Source organism: Monodelphis domestica, chromosome 4 (assembly GCF_027887165.1).
Source record: "Monodelphis domestica isolate mMonDom1 chromosome 4, mMonDom1.pri, whole genome shotgun sequence".
NCBI lineage: Eukaryota > Metazoa > Chordata > Mammalia > Didelphimorphia > Didelphidae > Monodelphis > Monodelphis domestica.
The window spans coordinates 452,154,283-452,175,496 of NC_077230.1; the positions used below are offsets into that span (position 1 = coordinate 452,154,283).

The 21,214-nt window shown below is 35.8% G+C and overlaps 1 protein-coding gene across 1 annotated transcript; it reads right to left on the bottom strand.

Annotated features, from left to right (window-relative positions):
- Positions 1–7,182: 7,182 nt before the first annotated feature.
- monDomV1R1226 (vomeronasal 1 receptor monDomV1R1226) lies at positions 7,183–8,211 on the bottom strand. The gene is given in 1 exon segment (NM_001167504.1): positions 7,183–8,211. A coding segment is annotated over 1 exon segment (1,029 nt).
- Positions 8,212–21,214: the final 13,003 nt, after the last annotated feature.

The window sequence follows — 21,214 nt, forward strand, 5'->3', positions numbered from 1 at the left end:
AGAATCTGAATAAAATGCCTCTGAGAAACTTTAAACTATCAATTTATTCTCTGCCTATATACACTATATTCACTATACTCAGAAATTTTTTTAAAGTGGTATAGTGGAGAAAGCACCAAACCTGAAATTGGAAAGACCTGGGTGCTGGGAGCCATCAAAGACCAGGCTGTTTGACACGGTCACATGTGGAAACCAGGGACTGAAAAGCAGCCCCCATGAAGGATGGAAACATCCACTGAAATCCCCCCCAAGTGATTTTCCTCATTAACATCCTCTTATTATTGGAATTGCTATGATTATTATTCTTACTTAGCCCCAGGAAAAATAGTTGAAAGCAACATGCTTGCAGGGTTAATACAGATGTCCCACTCTGTCCCCCCAGGATATTACCAGGAGATCCCACTTACAAAATTAAACCTAAGGATTCTTATATACCCACTTAGATAGGGCCCTCTTTTCTAGGCATAAAAACTTCTGGCAAATCTGTGCTCTGAATTCCCTAACCTATATCTGGATCATGTTGATTCTACCCTCTGATCCTGCACTTAGCAACAATGTTTCATTGACTATATCCCTAGGCTTCCTGTCTGTTGTTAGGTTCTATGGAAACATGTATGTTGAGAATGAAACTGTGTGCCAAGTAGATGTGTGATCATGAGGGCATAAAATAAAGCCAGGCCTCAGCCAACACAGAGCAGTTTATCCTGTGAAAGCTGTACTGCAGGTTGAATGCAAAAGCTGTGTCCCATTCATCATTTTGTCACATTCCTCCAAGACCCTGTGGGAGGCTGGCCTACCCCACAGCACCTGGATTCAAATCTTATATACTTCCTAACTGTGTGACCCAGGGCAAGTCACTTAACACCATTTGTGGAGCCATAAATCCTTCTTAGAGTGTTACTAAAAGAAAAAATAAAGGTGTTTTAAGAAGTAATTGGCAATGAATAATGTAAAAGATAACCAGAAATGTAGGAGAAGTCTATAGGACTTTTCATTTGATCCTTGAGGCTATAAAGATCCTAGAAAGTTTTGGAGAAAGAGAAATGATAAGGTCAGACCTGGACTTTAGGAAAATCACTTTAGCAGCAGAATAGAAAATGGATTGGTCTAAAGATAGATTTGAGACATTCAGATCCACCCACAGGCTATTTCAGTAGTTCAGTTGTGGGATGAAAAGAGCTTGCACTACAATGGTGGCAGTATCAGGGGAAATAAAGAAGGCATATTTGAAAGATACTGCAAAGGGGAAATCAACACCATTGGTGGGGAGTGGAATATGGTTTCAGTTTGGGATATATTGAATGCAAATGTTTACTGGAAATCTACTTCAAGGTCACTGAAGGGCAGTGGGAGATTCCAGGTCATTGATCATTAGAGAGGACAGAAAGGCTTGAGAATCATCAACATTAATATGGTCCATAAATTCATGGAACTCATGAGATCACTATGAGATCTAAGTGTAGAAAGAGAAGAGGAGGATTGAAACCTGGAAGTCACCTCTGGTTAGATGATGTTACCTGGAAGGGCATCCAGCCAAGAAGTCTGCAAAGGTGCACTCTGAGTAGTGTAAAAAATAGACTTGAAGCCAGGACTTCAATCCCCAGAAGCCCTTGCTCCACTTCCCCAGAATGCTTTGTAATCTCACTGAAAACCTCACCTGGGCGGAGAACGAGATGGGGTCTTTAACCTGATTGCAAAGGCTTTTGGGCCTCTTTTCTTCCCTGTTTTCTGCTTACAAGCAGACATGGCTCTTTTGATAATGTAGGTGAGATTGTGTCTAGGCCTCTCTGTGGGCCTAGACACATATTTTCTTATTCTGTTATTTCTTTAATCCTCAACCTTTAATAAACCTCTAAAAAATAATATTCCTTGCAGAGAGAAACTAATTTCTACCTGCCTCAGTTTCCCTAAATTTTTAATCTTTACAGTAGGAAGGAATAGAGCCATCAGAAAATAATGTCCTGATTTCCTAGAAAGAAGAAAGTATCAAGGAGAAGAGAGCGATAAACAGTATCAAAGACTTCAGAGAAATGTAGGAGAATCAAAACTGAGAAAATGCCTTTGGATCTGGTAACCAAGATCAAGAGTAACTTTGGACAGAGCAGGTTCAGTGGAAGGATATTGTTAGAGACTAGCCATTGTGCTAAGGGCTAAGCCTACAACTAAATGTAAGAAAGACAGTCCCTGAACCCAAGGCATTTTTCTTTTAAGGTGGTTGAAGCAAATGTAAAAGGTGCTGAAAAATCAGAATTTCATAAGAAATTATGTTCCTGGCAGCATGGAGAGTAGATGCTTTGGAGATGGCCAGATTCCACTCTGCTGAGCAAAGTGTTATGGCCTTGGACAAGGGAAACTGGCCACTTCAACCAGGAATGTCCAGAACTCAAGGGGTAAAATTCAGCAGGGACTGGACTTGGTATGTACATAATTATGGGAAAACAGACTTGGCCCAATTAATATAGAACCTTTGTTTATTGTCAACTGTGCATGCTAAAAAACAGATGAGAAGACCTATATCCTAGGCACATGGATGCTGCTAGATGGAACTTTCAAACGGAGACTGTCCCTCATTACCATGTTCATTAGAGTTACAAGATCGCCATACTACAGCCTGGATTTCTCAGAAACAAAACCATGATACTCTTGGAACATTAGAAAAAGAAAGAGAAAGAAGATAAGGTTAAAGAATCACAATATTTGTATTCCTTATAAAGGAGGAGATGCAGGAAAATAGAGAATGAAAGAAGGATTAGAAAGGGTGATTCAAAAAAATAAAATGGGGGAAAGGTTTGGGTTTTTCCAGGGTTTTTTGGTTTTATTTATTATGAAAGGAAGAGAAAGTTTAAGAGTTTGCAGAAAATGGCAAAAGGATAGAATGAAGTCTCAGAAAGTGACATCCTCCAGATTAACAACAAAGACACTCATGAAGAACAAGCTACCACATGGACTGACTCCTCTAGGAGCACCATCAATCAGCTTGCCCTGTCTCTAGGCTTTGTGCCCACTACATGAGCCAATGATTCCTTAGAGCCTCTGGAACCACTGTAATTGGGGACACCAGTCAGTGCCTTTTTTTGAATACTAATGATGAATATTTGCAGTGAGAGGTAAATGGGTAGAAACTTTAATAAAGTTGTAGTTTACTGACTCTAAATGTGAACGGAGGGTTTGAAAGTGAATGGTTGGCATGGGGGAGGGGCAGCAGCAAGGTAATTTAAGAGTCATGCCTAGAAATAGGAGGTCCAGAGATAATATTTAGCTTCATACACTTCATTGTTGTATGACCTTGTGCAAGTCATTTAACCTTCATAGTAAGACACTTATGGCTCTTCTACCTTAGAACTAATACATAGTATTGATTCTAAGATGGAAAGTAAGAGTGTTTAAAAAATAAAGTAAAACCTTTGGAGTTTAGAAAGAGGTTAGAGAGGTGTTCTGAGATTCTGTTGAGATTAGATAGATATGAGGAACATTGTGTAGCTGTTGTAAAAATATATTTAGGTATAGAATGATCTTATGAAACCAAATTGTAATGGAAAAAATACCTAGTATTTTGCTTTAGTTTAGTAACTGCAAAAGTAAATTTTGTTAAAGACAATTGGATTAAAATTACTTTATAATGTTATTGGTCTTGGATGAAGTAAGTATAAATGCCAAAAAGTGATAATAATAACTGATGTGTATGTAAGATAATCTGGAAATGCATTTAACTGAAATGATGTTAACTGACTGGTAATAGGCTTTATTTCACATTTTAAATATTTGCTATTGGGTATGTTATTTTGATATTTTATGTTTTTCTCACATTGTGATTTCTGGGAAATAGCATCAGACATGCTGTTACCTTGAAAAATGATGGCCAAAGAGTTATTTCATTAGAAAAATAATTCTTCTTTTAATTTGGATGCTGTTACATGAAATGAACTATTAAAGAATGTGGTAGAATTTTTGAAAACTATTAAACATTTAATTGGGCATTTGAGGCTTTATAGTGAATAATAAAATGTTTTGTTTGAGGAAAAGATAGCAAAGACTTCTGAAGTTGTCCATGACTGTTTTAATAGGGAGGGTAAAAGGAAGAGTTCAAGCTAGTTATGAATACATAATAAAAGATTTATTAAACTAAAGAGAGAATGGGAAGTGAATCAGGGAATAACTTACTTCTAAACTCCACCCAATTATCAAACCCTAAACTTTCTAAATTAATCTTAAACTATCTAATTAAATGAGTAATTAAAATTAGAGAGGGATTTGTAGGGGCAAAGACAACAGGGGCCCAAAGAAAATCTCACAACATAGAGTCCTCCTTTGCTCCAGACAGGAGTCCCTGAGAAATGTCAGCAACTCCAGTAGAAATCCACTTTCTCTGTAGTATTAGCAGTAGGAAGCAGGCAGAAGTCTCAAGACAGCCAAAGGAAAAGTACCCACTGGGGTTCTGGGTCCACCCCAGAAATCCCATCCTCTGGGGTTATCCTGAAAGCATGAGAGAAACAGCTTCTCCCTCGTATGAAGTTCAGCAACAACTGACATCAACTGATTTTCCAGAAACTTCATCTGCATTCAGTCCAGTTCCTGGGAGTTCCAAGTGGAATGTTGGCCCTGCAGCATCTCTTGCATTCAGCTTTTACAAAATCCCTTACTACACTGTGAAGGCTTTAGGACTTTCTACTCAGGCAGGGACACAAAATCCTATCAACCCTGCAAACTTCTTGTTGGATAATGCTCAAATATTGAAGTTTGACAGACTAGCACTACTTCCAACCAGAGTGCAGAGGGGCTTAGAGTCAAGAGGGAGTTCTATCTGAGCCTTTTTTTCCTGTCTGTAACATAAGCTAAAATTGAAAACACCAGTATCTTTGCCCCCAAACCCAAATGAGGTGATGGAGTGTTAGACACAACTGAAATGACTGCAGTGAAATTTAGCATGTAATCATAGCCAGAAACAAACAATGTGGGAAAAGATGCCCTTCCCCAAAGTCCAAAGGGCATGAGGGAAGTGGTAGTAAATAAAGAAATGAAAGATATATGCAACAAGTAAAAGGCTACAGTATAAACTAATGACAACAGAGCTGAAAGCCTGAGATTTCCACAAGATTGGACAGCAGTTTTTGTGAATCTTGCTTCAAGGGACCAACCATTCCCTCCATTGTCCATGAATGATGTAGGAAATCAACAGAAAAGTGACAAGCAAAGAAGTAAGATGACAGCTGGAAAGACTCAAATGCAATCTTTGGAAGGCACTTTACTGTCCTATCAATGGCAGAAATTGAAGTTGGTCAGGAGTGTATGGTTTAAGACTATTACTGGATGCATTCATGGGTCCAGCAACCAGGTGGTGCTGCTGAGGCATATCTCTTCTGTGACCATGAAATGCCTACATGATTATTTCCGACATGTGGATCAAGAAAGAAGTCTAGCACAGTTGAGGAATGGGTTTTCTATTGGCAATTCATCCTCATATATTATCAAGAAATGCGAGATGCTCCCATATCCACAAACAAAATTACCACCAATTCATGCTCCTTACTTGGGGGATATAAATAGCAACAAACCTTTGCAACCTATCTTCACCTCCTTGCAATCTCTAGGAAGAGATCATAAGAGCATAAGTCTTTTATCAGTGGTGACAGAACACTTTTCTAGGTGTGATTAGTTATACCAAAAAAGAAAACAATCTATTCTGTCAACAAAGTATTGTAGAAGAAATTTTGTTTGGTGTATGTGCTTCCTGCCAAGATCGCTTCAGTTCAATGAAGAGACCAAGTTCTGTCTCTGGAACAATGCCATCTGTCATAACATTGAACCTTGGTTGGCAAAAAGTATGCAATGTTTTGTGGATTGATTTTTACATGAATCAATCACAATCATTAGCTGAAAGTCACCTCTCAGTCTACCAACTGTTTGTTGGATCCATAAGGGAATCCAGTAATAGTCTTACACCATACACTCCTGACCAGCTCCAATTTCTGCCAACTGACAAATAGACTCATTCTTTCATTTAATGTTATTCTCTTGAGATTAACAACAATCAATACATATACAAAGAAAATTAAGTTTTCAATAGTTAAATTTCAGTTTTTCATTGATTTGAAGCACTTTATTAAAATTGTATAAAGTAAAATATTATTTTACAGTATAATAACACTCATGGTATTATAATGAAGTATTAAATTATTTAATATATAATTAATTAATTAAACTGATAAAAGATCTATGCCATAAAACAATTTGCAACCTCTTGGGTATGCGAAAGTTCATGACTCCAATTTTCACTACTAGTGGATGATTTCTCTTCTCTGGTCCAGCAATTCAGTCCTACATCACTTCACTGTACATGATGATTAAAGTCCTTTAAGAATATAATTTAAATTTTAAATCAATAGTTGAACCCAAACACTTAGTAAAACAGCGAGGTCAGTCTTTTGTCCCCTAATCCTTTCGTCAAAAATGACCAAAAATAGCCCTTTTGTGCATTTGGTGTCCTTGACATCTCCTCACAAACTCTGCATAAAGTTACCTTTTTTACAGTGACATATAATGTATCACTTACATCGGTCCTATTGAGAGACAAATTTCAAAAAACTTCCTCTGTCTTCTCCAGCTATTGCGTATCTGTCCTTGGAGATGACGGCTAAAACATAAAAGATCTCCCTTACTTCATACATAAATGCAACTCATAGACATGTTTTAAGTGCTTGTCCTTCCACTGACAGTACAAACTGCTTTTCCCAGCATCCCATTTGATTCTATGACAAACACAATTTCTAGAGTGAGAATATTTCAGGAATAAATGCTTCAAAAACGGAGAACTTCATAATAAAAATAACATCAGGACAGGCTAAATACAAAGTATATGCAAAGTGTTTTTCCAACTTTAAAGCTCTATAGAAGTGCTAAATATGATGATGACCATTATCATTGATGTCCCTTCTATATTCTAAGCCCCACAATTCTTTGATCCTATTGGGTGCTGACCTATTCTCTTCAGGTTCTTTAAAAAAGTGTGCCTTCTGTCTTAGAACTGATAATAAGCAAGAGTGGTAAGAGCTAGGCAACTGGGATCAACTGCCTGGTTCAGGATCACTCAGCTATGAAGTGTCTGCCAGATTTGAACCCAGTTCCTCCCAACTGTAGCTCTGGCACTCTATCCACTATGCTAGCTATTCATTCTCCTCCATCTTCTTAAAGATATCTTCTTGTAAGTATGGAAGTAGAATGGTGAGCAGTGGAAGACCTAGGGAAAAGAGAGTCTTGGGATCTTTTCTTTCCCCAAAGGGAATAAAAGAAATGGAGAATCTGAGAATCACAGCTGATAAATACAAATGGGCTGATGGCTGGGAAACATGCAGCCAAGAGAGCTGATGTGGGTATCAACCACCCAAAAGACTTCTCAAACTCAAAGAGATAAACTGACAAAATGGAATTTGCTAAGGTGAAAGAGACATAGATGCTCACGAACACCAAGATGGTATAGGTGGCTCTCATCTCAGAGGACCTTTTGGACGAAAGGCTAGATCTGTGAATATGCTGGACTTGTTGATGGTGTCTTTGCAGGACAAGCACCAGGGAGCCACTGACCAGAACCATAAACCCCACATACAGGAAATCAGGAAGACAGTAAAGAATGACAAATAGTGAGACTTTGAACGAGGCTGAGATGAAATTTGAACAGAACCCCATATGCCATATCCTTGTGCTGTTACTGCTTCCTACAAAGTTCTTTATGTTCACAAACACAAAAATATTTATCTGTATGTGTAGTATCCAGCAGAAGAAGCACAAGGGTTTAATGAGCTTTGAAGCATTGGCTTTCAGGTCTGACACTAGAGAAAAAGTAGAGGAACTGATGGTGATAATCCGAAAACCACTCAGAAGACAGGCAAGGCTGAGGGAAAGACTACGGGCCACTCTGTGAACAAAAATAATAAGTTTACACCCAATGTGATCCAGGGAAATTTTCAGCCCCAAGCCAACCATTGTCTGAGGGACTCCCTTGGAAATAAGCATTATGGAGTTGGCCAAGGCCAAGTGGAAAAAAATAGAGTCAATGGGCCTCGGTCTGTGGACAAATAGAAAAATAAAGAGATAATGCCAAAGAAGGAAGACGTTTCCTAGTATACCAGCTCCTGTCTGGATGAAGGAAACAATACCTAGAACCAAGTTAAGAAAAATAATTTCCTCACTGACTGTAGTAGAACTGTTTGTTCTCATCGCTGAAGAGAGAAGAAAAAAGAAAGAAGGAAAGCTTTCCAACTTTCTTAGAGAACATTTACCATTTTTTAAATTTAAATTTTTAAATTTTTTCCATATTTGCATGATTCATTTTCTTTCCCTCCCCCCTTCCAGAGGGGACAAGCAATTCCACGAGGTTGTACAAATGTTGTCACTTGATATCTATTTCCATATTATTCATTTTTGCTATAGAGCAGTCCTTTAAATCCTAAACCCCAAGAACATTTACTCTTGATAATGAGTCTGACTTGTGATATTCAACCTGACATGTATTTCCCGAGTTTTCCTTTGGTAGGGAGCATAGGGCAGATACTTAAATACTGGAAAGCAATATAGATGATGCATTACAATTTCACCAGGCCATCAGGAGACTTTTTCGGTCACTGAGAGTGATCAAAAGGCTGGGAAAATAAACACTCAATTTTAATCCAGACCATCCAGAAGACAAAGACAGTTCATACAATCCAATATTAAAATAGGCTAAAAATAAACACTCAATTTTAATCCAGACCATCCAGAAGACAAAGACAGATCATACAATCCAATATTAAAATAGGCTAAAAATAAACACTCAATTTTAATCCAGACCATCCAGAAGACAAAGACAGATCATACAATCCAATATTAAAATAGGCTAAAAATAAACACTCAATTTTAATCCAGACCATCCAGAAGACAAAGACAGTTCATACAATCCAATATTAAAATCGGCTAAAAATAAACACTCAATTTTAATCCAGACCATCCAGAAGACAAAGACAGTTCATACAATCCAATATTAAAATCGGCTAAAAATAAACACTCAATTTTAATCCAAACCATCCAGAAGACAAAGACAGTTCATACAATCCACTATTAAAATAGGCTAAAAATAAACCCTCAATTTTAATCCAAACCATCCAGAAGACAAAGACAGTTCATACAATCCACTATTAAAATAGGCTAAAAATAAACACTCAATTTTAATCCAGACCATCCAGAAGACAAAGACAGTTCATACAATCCACTATTAAAATAGGCTAAAAATAAACACTCAATTTTAATCCAGACCATCCAGAAGACAAAGACAGTTCATACAATCCAATATTAAAATAGGCTAAAAATAAACACTCAATTTTAATCCAGACCATCCAGAAGACAAAGACAGTTCATACAATCCACTATTAAAATAGGCTAAAAATAAACACTCAATTTTAATCCAGACCATCCAGAAGACAAAGACAGTTCATACAATCCACTATTAAAATAGGCTAAAAATAAACACTCAATTTTAATCCAGACCATCCAGAAGACAAAGACAGTTCATACAATCCAATATTAAAATAGGCTAAAAATAAACACTCAATTTTAATCCAGACCATCCAGAAGACAAAGACAGTTCATACAATCCAATATTAAAATAGGCTAAAAATAAACACTCAATTTTAATCCAGACCATCCAGAAGACAAAGACAGTTCATACAATCCAATATTAAAATCGGCTAAAAATAAACACTCAATTTTAATCCAGACCATCCAGAAGACAAAGACAGTTCATACAATCCAATATTAAAATCGGCTAAAAATAAACACTCAATTTTAATCCAAACCATCCAGAAGACAAAGACAGTTCATACAATCCACTATTAAAATAGGCTAAAAATAAACCCTCAATTTTAATCCAAACCATCCAGAAGACAAAGACAGTTCATACAATCCACTATTAAAATAGGCTAAAAATAAACACTCAATTTTAATCCAGACCATCCAGAAGACAAAGACAGTTCATACAATCCACTATTAAAATAGGCTAAAAATAAACACTCAATTTTAATCCAGACCATCCAGAAGACAAAGACAGTTCATACAACCCAATATTAAAATAGGCTAAAAATAAACACTCAATTTTAATCCAGACCATCCAGAAGACAAAGACAGTTCATACAATCCAATATTAAAATAGGCTAAAAATAAACACTCAGTTTTAATCCAGACCATCCAGAAGACAAAGACAGTTCATACAATCCAATATTAAAATAGGCTAAAAATAAACAAAAAGAAAAATGAAAATGAGAGAGCTGAATAGATTATTAAAGAAACCCTATCTAATACATAGTATGAAGAAAACTTAAGTGTAAAAAGTATTTTTAAATAAACATTCAAGAAAAGTTTTTTATTAAACTTGTGCTAAGGTAGATTTAGAAAAGGAGGAAATATAATCTACAGTTAAGATTAAGCAACAAAATGTAGTAGTGCCAAGGATAACAGAATTAACTCCATATTGAAACTTTTTAAAAGTACTGCACAGATACATACATCAGTAAAAGATGAATAAGAAATCAGATTACTTCAGATATCAACAAATACCATATATAAAAAGCACTAGAATTTTGTGAACATGGAAAATTGAATGAAATTTGTCACACTAAAAACTCGTTACTAAAAAATTTAATGATGAGTGTGCTGCTAAATAGTAAATAAACAAAATAATATACCCACAGGATATAGGACAGAGAAAAATAAACAAGCCCATAATAGAAATTAAATAAATATAAGATAATGAAGTAATTTAAATAAAAAGAAGAGCCAATTGAAAAAGAATAACATGAAATGAGAGGTAATTGTTAACAAAATATATTTCATTAAATGATCAAATTTGAAATGAAGAATGGATGACTAGAGTAAATTAAAATGAAAATTATCCCCCAAATTCCATGAAACTTGATCATTTAAATAAATTTGAAAATTTTAGAGATTTAAAATACCAAAATTTACATGATAAGAAGTAGGAGACATAAACAGACTGATCACAAGCTCATCTGAATTAATGATATTCTTAGATTAATTTATATATCAAGGCCAATAGTATTTTAAAAAGTAATAGGCTACCTGATGATTTTTATTAAAAACTATGGAAAAGAAAATATAATGAAAATGGCACTTTATAGACAGTATTTGCTTTTAATAAACCTGAAAAAGTATAAGATATCAATATGTATTAAAACACTGCAGAGGGCAGTGTGGTGACATGGATAGAGTGACTACCTAAACATCAGGAACAGACACTTTCAAGTTTGACCTCTTAAATATAGTGGATTTGTGACCCTGGGCACTCACCCTGTCACCTTCCCAGACATCTCTCTTAGATTAAAAGGTTCAGAAAACATACTGATTTGGGGTAGTAAGGCAAGTTCCTCAATAGAAGTTATTTTATCAAAGAAGGTTCAAATAGAAACAAATACTCCTCCTCCCCCTTCTCCTCTTCCTACTTCTATTTTATTATTACTATCATTATTATTGTTGGTGATGGTTTTATTGTTGTTTTATTATTAATATTAATTTTTAAAAACAAGAAAAATGAGTGATTTAAAAAATAGAACTGGAAAGGTTTGATGTGGAAGCATTGATTCATCATTCTAAGGCAAGGAGGAATGCAAAGAGGAAGAAAGCAGATGCATTAAATTACAATGATATTTGAGAAATCCATGGAGGAGTCTAGTCTAGCTTTGATATAGACTGGTTTCATCTTCATCTCTATGTGGCTTCAGAGGAGTTCCAGTCATCCCATCAAATCAGTAGAAGAAATTTGCTTTATCCCATTGAGGAGGTTACTACATGTAGAAAGAGTACTATACTTGGAGTCAAGAAAAGAGAGCCTCACATTCCTATTGTATGACATGTTACTACTAATATGATATTGGAGAAATCATTTTAGGCTTAATTTCAGGATTTTTAGAAGGGAATTCATATCAAGAAATAAAAGAATAGGGTGAGGGATAGGGAAGGGGCTTTTGAAAGGGGAAGTAGAATAAGAACTAGGAGGAAAGAGGGGAAAACATGAGCAAGGTACCCTTAGAAATGTGGGCTGATTTATAATTATGAACTCATGGGGAGAGGATAAAGGAGGTGTCCTAAGAAGGCACAAGAACTGGAGAGGTAGAGTTCAGAAGAAAAAGGATGTCTTTGAAGGGATATGGCAAAAGGAGATGAAAAGAAAGACAAATAGTGAGGGAAAATAGAATAGAGTGAAATACACCACTAGCAATTATAATTCAACAGAAATAGATAGCAGAATGAATCAAAAATGAAAACTCAACAATATGCTGTTTACAAGAAACACATTTAAAAATGAGAGACACCCATAAATAGCAAAGAGTTTGGAGCAGAATATAAAGCATCTCAGCTGATACAAAAAAAGTAGCAATCATAATCTCTGACAAAGTTAAAGCTAAAATAAATATAATCAAAATTGGTAAACAGTGATACTACTTCATATTAAGTTAACACAGATAATAACATATTTCCAATATGAAACCTCTATGAGCTAAATGTTATAGCATCCACATTTTTAAAGGAAAAGCTAAATGAATTACATATGGAAAATGGTCACAAAATAATAATAGTAGGGGACATCAATTTCTCCATCTCCAAACCAGATAAATTTAACTAGAAATAAATAAGAAAGAAATCAAAAAGATAAATAGAATCCTAAATAAGTTAAATGTTGTGAAGATTAAATTTAACTCCCTCCTGATTATAACAATGAAATTAATTAACTCTCCCCTGATTGTGAAGATTAAATTGTAACCACTGCCTAGTTTTAGATTTTAATCACCAGAAGTGTAAACACCCTACTTAAAAGCTGAATAGGAAGATCTGCCTATTTTTAGATTTAATCACCAAAAGTGTAAACACCCCATTTCACACATTAAGTGGGAGGTCTGTGACCCATGTGTGAAATAGTGGGTGACAAATCAAAAGCGACAGTCCTAAAAGCAAAAGCATCAACTGTGATTGGTAGATGTAAAAATTAGGGGAAGTGACACAAAAGAAAGTGACTTTAAAAGGGAGTGACAATTTCCTGAGTGCAGTTCAACTTGGAACTCTCACTTGGAGTGGAACATCCTGTGACAGAGTTCTCCTGGGAGCTCTACTGGGAGTTTCACTTGTAATGGAGGCTGATAAAGAATCTGCTGAATGGACTGACATGTGGTGAATGAAAAAAAGTTGACTCATAACTGCTGGATTTTTTCTGAAGACACCAGCCTCAGGAAGGACCTATCCTCTTGAGAGACTTCCCCCCTGCTAAAACTAACTCCTTGGGTGGGGTTGGGGGGGGGGGGAACAAGAGTAAATTACTTAGTGCTTAGGCTAGATATCTTACCCTATCCTCTCTCTGATTTCCTTCTTCATTCTTCTCTATATTTTGTAAATAAATTATAAAATAAATCTCTTTGGAATTAATTAAATTCCTGGAGACTATTCTTAAATAATCAAGTCCAACCCTTTTAAAATTAACTCCTTTTCCCTTACAATATGATAGAAATCTCAAGTGAAATGAATGGGAATAGAAAAGAGTATACCTTCTCAGTGGTACATACCTTTTCTAAAGTTGAGCATATATTAGGGCACAAAAACATTATGGTTAAATGAAAAAAAGCAAGAATATTCAACGCATCCTTCTCAGACCATAAGGCAATTAAATTGCATGTAAGGGACCATGGAAACACAATGAAAAATCAACTGGAGACTACATCATTTAATCTTAAAGAATGAATAGGTTAAAGAAAAAGTCATTGAAACAATAAATAATTACATTAAAGAGAATGATAATAATGAGACAACATACCAAAACTCATGAGATTCAGAAAAAAAAGCAATCGCTAGAGAAAAATGTATAACTCCAAAAGCTTGTATTAGTAAAATAGAAAAAAAAACAGATAAATTGGGAATATATATATTTTAAAATCTAAAATTTTCTACCAAACAACAAACTATAAATCCCAAAAATTAAAGTTGAAAGCAATAAAACTGAGTGTAAGAAAACCATTTAATAAATAAATAAATCTAGAAGTTGTTTTTTATGGAAAAAATCAACAAAATCGATAAATCATTGGTTAATAAGATTTAAAAAGAGAGAAAAGGAAACCAAATCACTGGCATTAAAGATCTAAAGGATGACTAGAATATGAATAACAATGAATAAAACACTTATTAGGAGTTATTTTGCTCAATTATCTGCTAACAAATTTAACAATTTAAGTGAAATGGAAGAATACTTACAAAAATACAAACTGCCTAGACTATCAAAGTAGGAGATAGAATTTCTAAATAAAACTATTGTAGAAAAAGAAATTGAACAGAACATAAATGAACTTCCTGAAAAAAGCATCAGGACTAGATGGATTCAAAAAATGAATTCTACCAAACATTTCAAGACAAATTAATTATAATATTAAACAATTCCTTTGAAATAATCAATAAAAAATAAATGTTATCAAACTTCTTTTATGAAAAAATATGGTACTGATACCTAAACCAAATTTCATTAATGAAAATGAAGGGGAAAAAATATTAGCTATGAGACTACAAGGCATCACAAAGATTACATAAATCCAAATAGGATTTATACCAGGAATGAAAGGATTTTAACTATTTTTAAAATTTTATTAATTTTTAATTAATTTAAATTAATTTTAATTTAATTAATTTTTAATTTAACTATTAATATAATTGGTCATATTAAAAACAAAAGTAATAGAAATAATATGGTTATATCAATAGATATAGAAAAAGCCTTTGACAAAATGTAATAATCATTCCTACACTAGAAAGTAGAGTATATACTTTAGTATACACATATAAAGAGTGTTTCTTAAAATGATATGAAACATTTACTTGTAATGAAGATAAGCTAAAAACCTACCTTATGAGATCAGGAATGAAACAAGATGCCTGTTATCACCAGTATTAAGTGGCATTGTCTTAGAAATGTGAGCAATAGTGATCAGAACAAAAAAAATTGAAAGAATCAGAATGGGAAAGAAGTAAAAAAAAATATTTTTTTGAGGATTGTGTCAAGGAAGTTCATTCCCTTCCCCTCCTGAGTAGCTTGATCTGTCCATCAGACATTCCTGATATAACAGTTGTGCCAGGTTTGCGTCCCTCTATGCGCTGTATGTCAATCAAAGTCAGGCTTTGGGGCTGGAGAGGGGGAGAAGCAAGAAGAGAAGGAAGAAGGAAGAAGTGGGGACAGAGCAGGCAGGTTAGAGGGATGGAGGAAGAGACTGGCAGGCTAGGGACCACAGGGTCAGGTTACTTAGAGGAATGATTGGCTACCCTTTCCAATAAACTTTATAAAACACATATCTGGGTAGAAATATTATTCCAATTCTTACAGGATGATGTGATGTTATACATAAAAAAATTCCTAGAGATTAAAATAAAAAGTTTATTGAAACTATCAGTTGCTTCAGTAAAGTAGTTGAACATAAAATAAGCCCTCAAAAATCAACAATTTTACATATTAACAAAAAAGTCCTGAACAAAGAGATAAAATGAGATATTTGATTTTTTAATTAATTTTTAATTTTATTTTATTTTTAAACCCTCATCTTCTGTCTTAGAATCAATACTGTACATTAGTTCCAAAGCAGAAGAGCAATGAAGACTAGGCAATGGAGGTTAAGTGACTTGCCCAGGGTCACATAGACAGGAAGTGTCTGAGGCCAGATTTGAATCCAGGACGTCCTGGCTCTAGGTTTGGTTCTTAATACACTAAACAACCCAGGTTCCCTCTGAGATATTTAAATTTAAAATAACCACAAATAATAAGAAAAAGACAAATAGAATATATAGATATATTATATATATAAATAGATATAGAAAATATAGAAAATACCTTGGTGCATACTTACAAAAAGAAACAGAGGAACTGCATGGATATAACTATAAAACAAATTTTATACAAAGTTAGATCTAAATAATTGGAGAAATAGTATTTATTCATGGATGGCCAAAGCCAATATAATTAAAATAACCATCCTTCCTAAAATAGTCTATTTATTCAATGCCATCCCAAACGAGTCATCCAAAAAATGAAATTATTGAGCTAGAAAAGTAATAACATTAATTTGGAAGAACAAACATCAAGAATTGCAAAATAATTATGAACATGTAAAGAAAGGAAGTCTAACAGCACCATATTTTAAAGCATATTATATAAAGCAGTTATCAGAACTATCTGGTACTGACTGAGAAATAGAAAGATAAATCACTGGATCAGAATAGACAATACAATAAACGTTAAAATAAATTTGTATTTGACAAACAACATAGATCTAAGTTAATGGGATTCAAAATCATATTTTGCTAAAAACTTACTAGGATACCTGGAAAGTAGTTTGGCAGAAATTAGTTCTAAACATATCTTACACCATTTCTGAAGATAAGAATAAAATGGTTACACAATCTAGACATATGAGGTGTCATAAGCAAATTAAAAGAATAGGGAAGATATTACCTATCAGATTTATGAGTACTAGAGGAATTTATGAGCAAACAAGGGATGATGAGCACTGTGAGAAGTAAAATGGATCATTGTGAGTATGTTAAATTGAAAAGGATTTAAACAAATCAATCGAATGTTGCTAAGATTAGAAGGAAAGTAGAAAATTGGGAGACAAGTCTCTCAGAGAGAGCTCTCACAACTCAAATATTGAGAGAAGTCTGTCAGATTTATGGACATAAGAGCCACCCCCCAATCGATGAATGGGCAAAAGGACACACAGTTTTCAGATGAAGAAATCAATGCTGTATATGAGTAGATAAAAACTGTTCTAAATCACTACTGATTAGGCAAATGCAAACCAAAATAGTTCTGAGGTGTCATCTCATATCCAACGAATTGATCAAAATGACAAAATGGCAAAATGACAACTGTTGGAGAAGAAAGGGAAAAGTGGGGACATTTACATATTGTTGATGGAATTTGAACTAAGTAACCATTTTGGAGCAATTTGTAAATGAGGCCAAAGAGAAATAAAAATGTGTATAACTTAGACATGGGAATAATTGGTGAGTTCATTTTTCCAAGGAGATCAGGGGGAAAAGGAAGAGCCTTATGTTCCAAAATATTTATACCAGCTTTCTTTGTGCTGGCAAGAACTATAAATCGAGGGCATATCCATCAATTGAGGGATGACTAAAAATATTGTAGTATTGGATGGTGATGGAATACTACTTTGCCATAAGAAAAAAATGAGCAGATTAATTGAAAAAATACAAACCAAGTGAATATTATATATAGCTGTAGATTTCATATTTGATGAATAACTGTGAGTGTTCACCTCCAGAGAATGAATTGAGAAGTGGAAACACAGATGACATAAGCTGTAGGGATGAAAAGGGGGTTTGTTATAAAAGGTTGGGTTGGATTATTTAAGAATAAGGTCTCCAGGAATTTAATTTATTCCAAAGAGATTTATTTGTAATTTATTTACAAAATATAGAAAGAGTGAATTAAGAAAATCAGAGAGAGGATAGGGTAAGATATCTAGCCTGAGCACTAAGTAATTTAGTCCCGGCCCTCAGTTCAAAAATAGGCAGGAGAGTTTAGTCCTTAAACAGAGAGACCTTGGCCTTTGAAGCCATGGACCTGGGGATGCTGGGAGCCTCTCTCTCTCTCTCAGGTTCAGTCAGCAGATTCTTCTTCACCAGCCTCCAAATTGAACTCAGAACTCCAGAAGAAGCTGAAGTCCAAGTTCCCCCACTCAGGAAGTTGTAAGTCCCTTTTAAAGACACTTTCTTTTGTGTCACTTCCTGTGCCTTCCCCTAATTGTATGTCTACCAATCACAGTTGAAGCTTTGCTTAGGGCAGCCCACGGGGCAGTCAGTCGATTCTAATTCATCACCCACTATTGCACACATGGGTCACAGACCTCCCTACTTAATGATTAAGTGAAATGTTTACACTTTTGGTGATTAGATCTAAAAACGGGCAGGGGAGTTAATTTAATTTTCACAATCTGGGGAGGATTCATTAATTTCATTTTCACAATCAGGGGAGAGTTAAATTTAATCTTTACAAAGCTATATCTTTTCCCAGATGATGCCTCCTATAGCATGCAGAGGGAAGGAAAGGATTGAATAAAAAGTTTTTTAAAAAATACACCTAGCAAAAAATCTACAGGGGTCACTTGAGGCAGAAAGACTAGACAATGGGAACACTGCAATAGCCCAGATTTGCTGAGTGGGGACTTGGCCTAGGAAGGAAGACCTCCATAGGTTTGTTTGGAGAAATGTCACAGCCTTCCTCAGAGTGTTTCACCTTCTGCCAGCAAAGAGAGGATTTGCATCCCACTCTGCTTCCCTCTTTATCTTAAAGAAGAGAGGTGATGGTCTGCCTCTAAGTCCTTGACTCTTAGGAATCACATGGAGGAAAACACTCACCTGGCGGGACTCTGCTGCTGAGGCAGAAGCGGACTCTCCCATTCAAAGGATGCTATGGACCGGGGCCAGACAGAAGTTAGTTATAGGCTCAAGATTCTGTAGGACTCCAGGGATGTGATCATCTCCTCGTCAATGTCAAGACATTGACGGGGCCTCAGAGGTGTCCCTAAAGGCTGGAACGTTCCAGATGCAAATCAGCAGCAGCTGTTTTTGATTAATGATAATAACCCCATTCTTATTCATAATTAGCAATTACTCAATGATGGGTAGGACAAAAACCAGTTTAAATACAACTGGGAGCTGCTTATGTGAGAAACTTTTGAAGGTGCCCAAAGAGATGGATGTGAGGGTTAATTAAACAAGATCTATGAGAGATGGAGAAGAGAGGATGCTCAAGTCCAGGTGAGGGCTTGGGCTGGCCTGGATTTTCAGGTCTTTCCTAAACTTCTTCTGCGGAGACTGTTCCCTCCCATTCCTTTTAGTTCCTGGCCTGCCTGAAAAGCCAATATGGTTAAAGATGCTGTATGTCCTCCTCTGCGCACAGAAATTATCATTAAGATTTCTCAGTTTTCAAAGCCACCCACTGATGCAGAACACACCAGTAATAAAGCGACAACCTGGAGTGTAGGTGCAGAAGGGGAGAGATCTGATCCCACAGTAAGCAATGTTTTGTTTTTGTCTTTATGGAGATATCTGCAATGGAATGGTTCTGGAAATTGGGAGCACTGGGTTCAAATTCCTACACTGAAACATAATAGCTCCATGATCCTGACTGAGGCAACTAACCTAAGTTTCACTTCTCTCCTCTATAAGATTTATAATGATGATCACCTGAAGTACCTCCTAGCAGAAACATAAAAGAAGAGAGTTAACTGCCTGCCATGAGAGCATTCTTGCATTCATGGCATGTGATCACAGGCAATCCACTCAACCACTATGGGGCTCCCTCTCTTATCATCAAACCTAACCCTCAAGACTTTTTCAAATCCTCTCTAGAAGTCTATCCCAGAATGGGCTCCCTCTCCCCTTCCCACTTCCAGGTTCCATTTTGGTATTGCCTTTCTCCATTAGAATATAAGTTCCTTGGGGGCAACTGGGTAGCTCAGTAGATTGAGATCCAGGTCCAGAGATGGGAGGTCCTGGGTTCAAATTTGACCTCAGACACTTCCTAGCTGTGTGACCCTGGACAAGTCACTTAACCCCATTGCCTAGCTCTTACCACTCCTCTGCCTTGGAACCAATACACAGTATTGATTCCAAGATGGAAGGTGAGGGTTAAAAAAAAAAGAAGGTAAGTTCCTTGAGGGCATAAATTGTTTCCTTTTTCTTTTGAAAGAACCCCAGGCTTGGCATATAAAAAGAGGCAAATGACAGTCTTTTTTCTCATTGAGCTTACTATCCAATGTAAGGAATTACTGTAAGTAAAATGAACTCTGGCTTGAAATCCAAAATTCTGGGTTCAAAACTTACATCTATGGCTTACTCTCTATTGCCTTGGTCAAGTCTCTGAACTTATTTCATTATCTGAAAAAAATTAGATGGAATTATAAGATCTCTGAAGATCTTTCAGGTCTACTGCTGAGATCCTGATCTCTCCCAAGGCATCCCATTGGGCTTTGGTGTTCTTTGTGGTTAGATCTACAAAGTTTATTCTTAACAGTAAAATGTTGGCACTTTGTACTTCTACCAATGGCTTCTTGTTCTGCTCTCTGGGCCAAACAAAATAAATCTCATTCCTCTTTCTAGTGACCTTCCAAATGTTTGTGGGCAAATAGCATGTTTGCCTCCTTTCTTCTCTTCTAGTCAAACATCTAATAAACATGCCTTATATTTTTTCTGAGGACACAGATTGTTTGGTTTTTGTCTTTGTATCTCCACAGTTCTGGCTACATGTATTAGGGGTATGTAATGAATGCTAGTTGGGTTCAGTTGCATTTCTATTGTTGACATGGAATCTAAGAGAACCCCAAGTTTAGTCAGCTTGAAACATGGAGACCCCAAAGCTTGCCCTTTGTTCCCCAGAGGATGCAACCTGAAGGGAATCTCAGACTAGCAGTTTCAGACTGAACAATAGACCTTGAGATATTGAATGGGCCTAGCTAGGGATGTGGAACATTTAATCAAGTGCTAAGTACCCTTTTGTCCTAGTAGCTTCTCCCCTGGAATCAGAGACCCTTTCCCAAGAAGACCCTTTTTAGTAGCCTTTGTAAGTAGTTCATTCCTTTACACCTTAGCCTCTGGCTATGGTTTCTTTCCCAAGCCTACAGGTAGTGTGAACACTCCCATTTCCTTGTAGCCATGGTAATGTCAATCAATCCTATTTCCCAGTCCTAGGGCTTCCCAAATGGTATAAAAGTCCCTCAATTTCTTTTGTCCTTCAGAGTTGTCATCTAGCATGGTATTGCCCCTGGGGCTCTGTGGGGTAGTGAGTGTGTGACTCTGTGTGGAGGTCTATGGATTGTACCACATTCCTTTCCTTAATTAAAGATGTGATTTTTCTGACTATTTAATAGTTCTGTGGGGTTTTTTTTTTTCCAGTTTAACACTACATATGGGTATATCTATCTATTTCTATGTATATCCATCTAAGGATAACGATCGGCTAGTAAACATGGAATTATAATGAGTTATGCTTAGTCTCAAGTACTTTTCATGTTCTTGGTGGGGTAAATCCAAATCCATACAGGCAATCTTCTAAGATTCAGAATAGGTGGCCTGGGACTATGTCTTCAAACCATGACATGCACATTCTAGTTCCTGAGAGGCTGGAGGG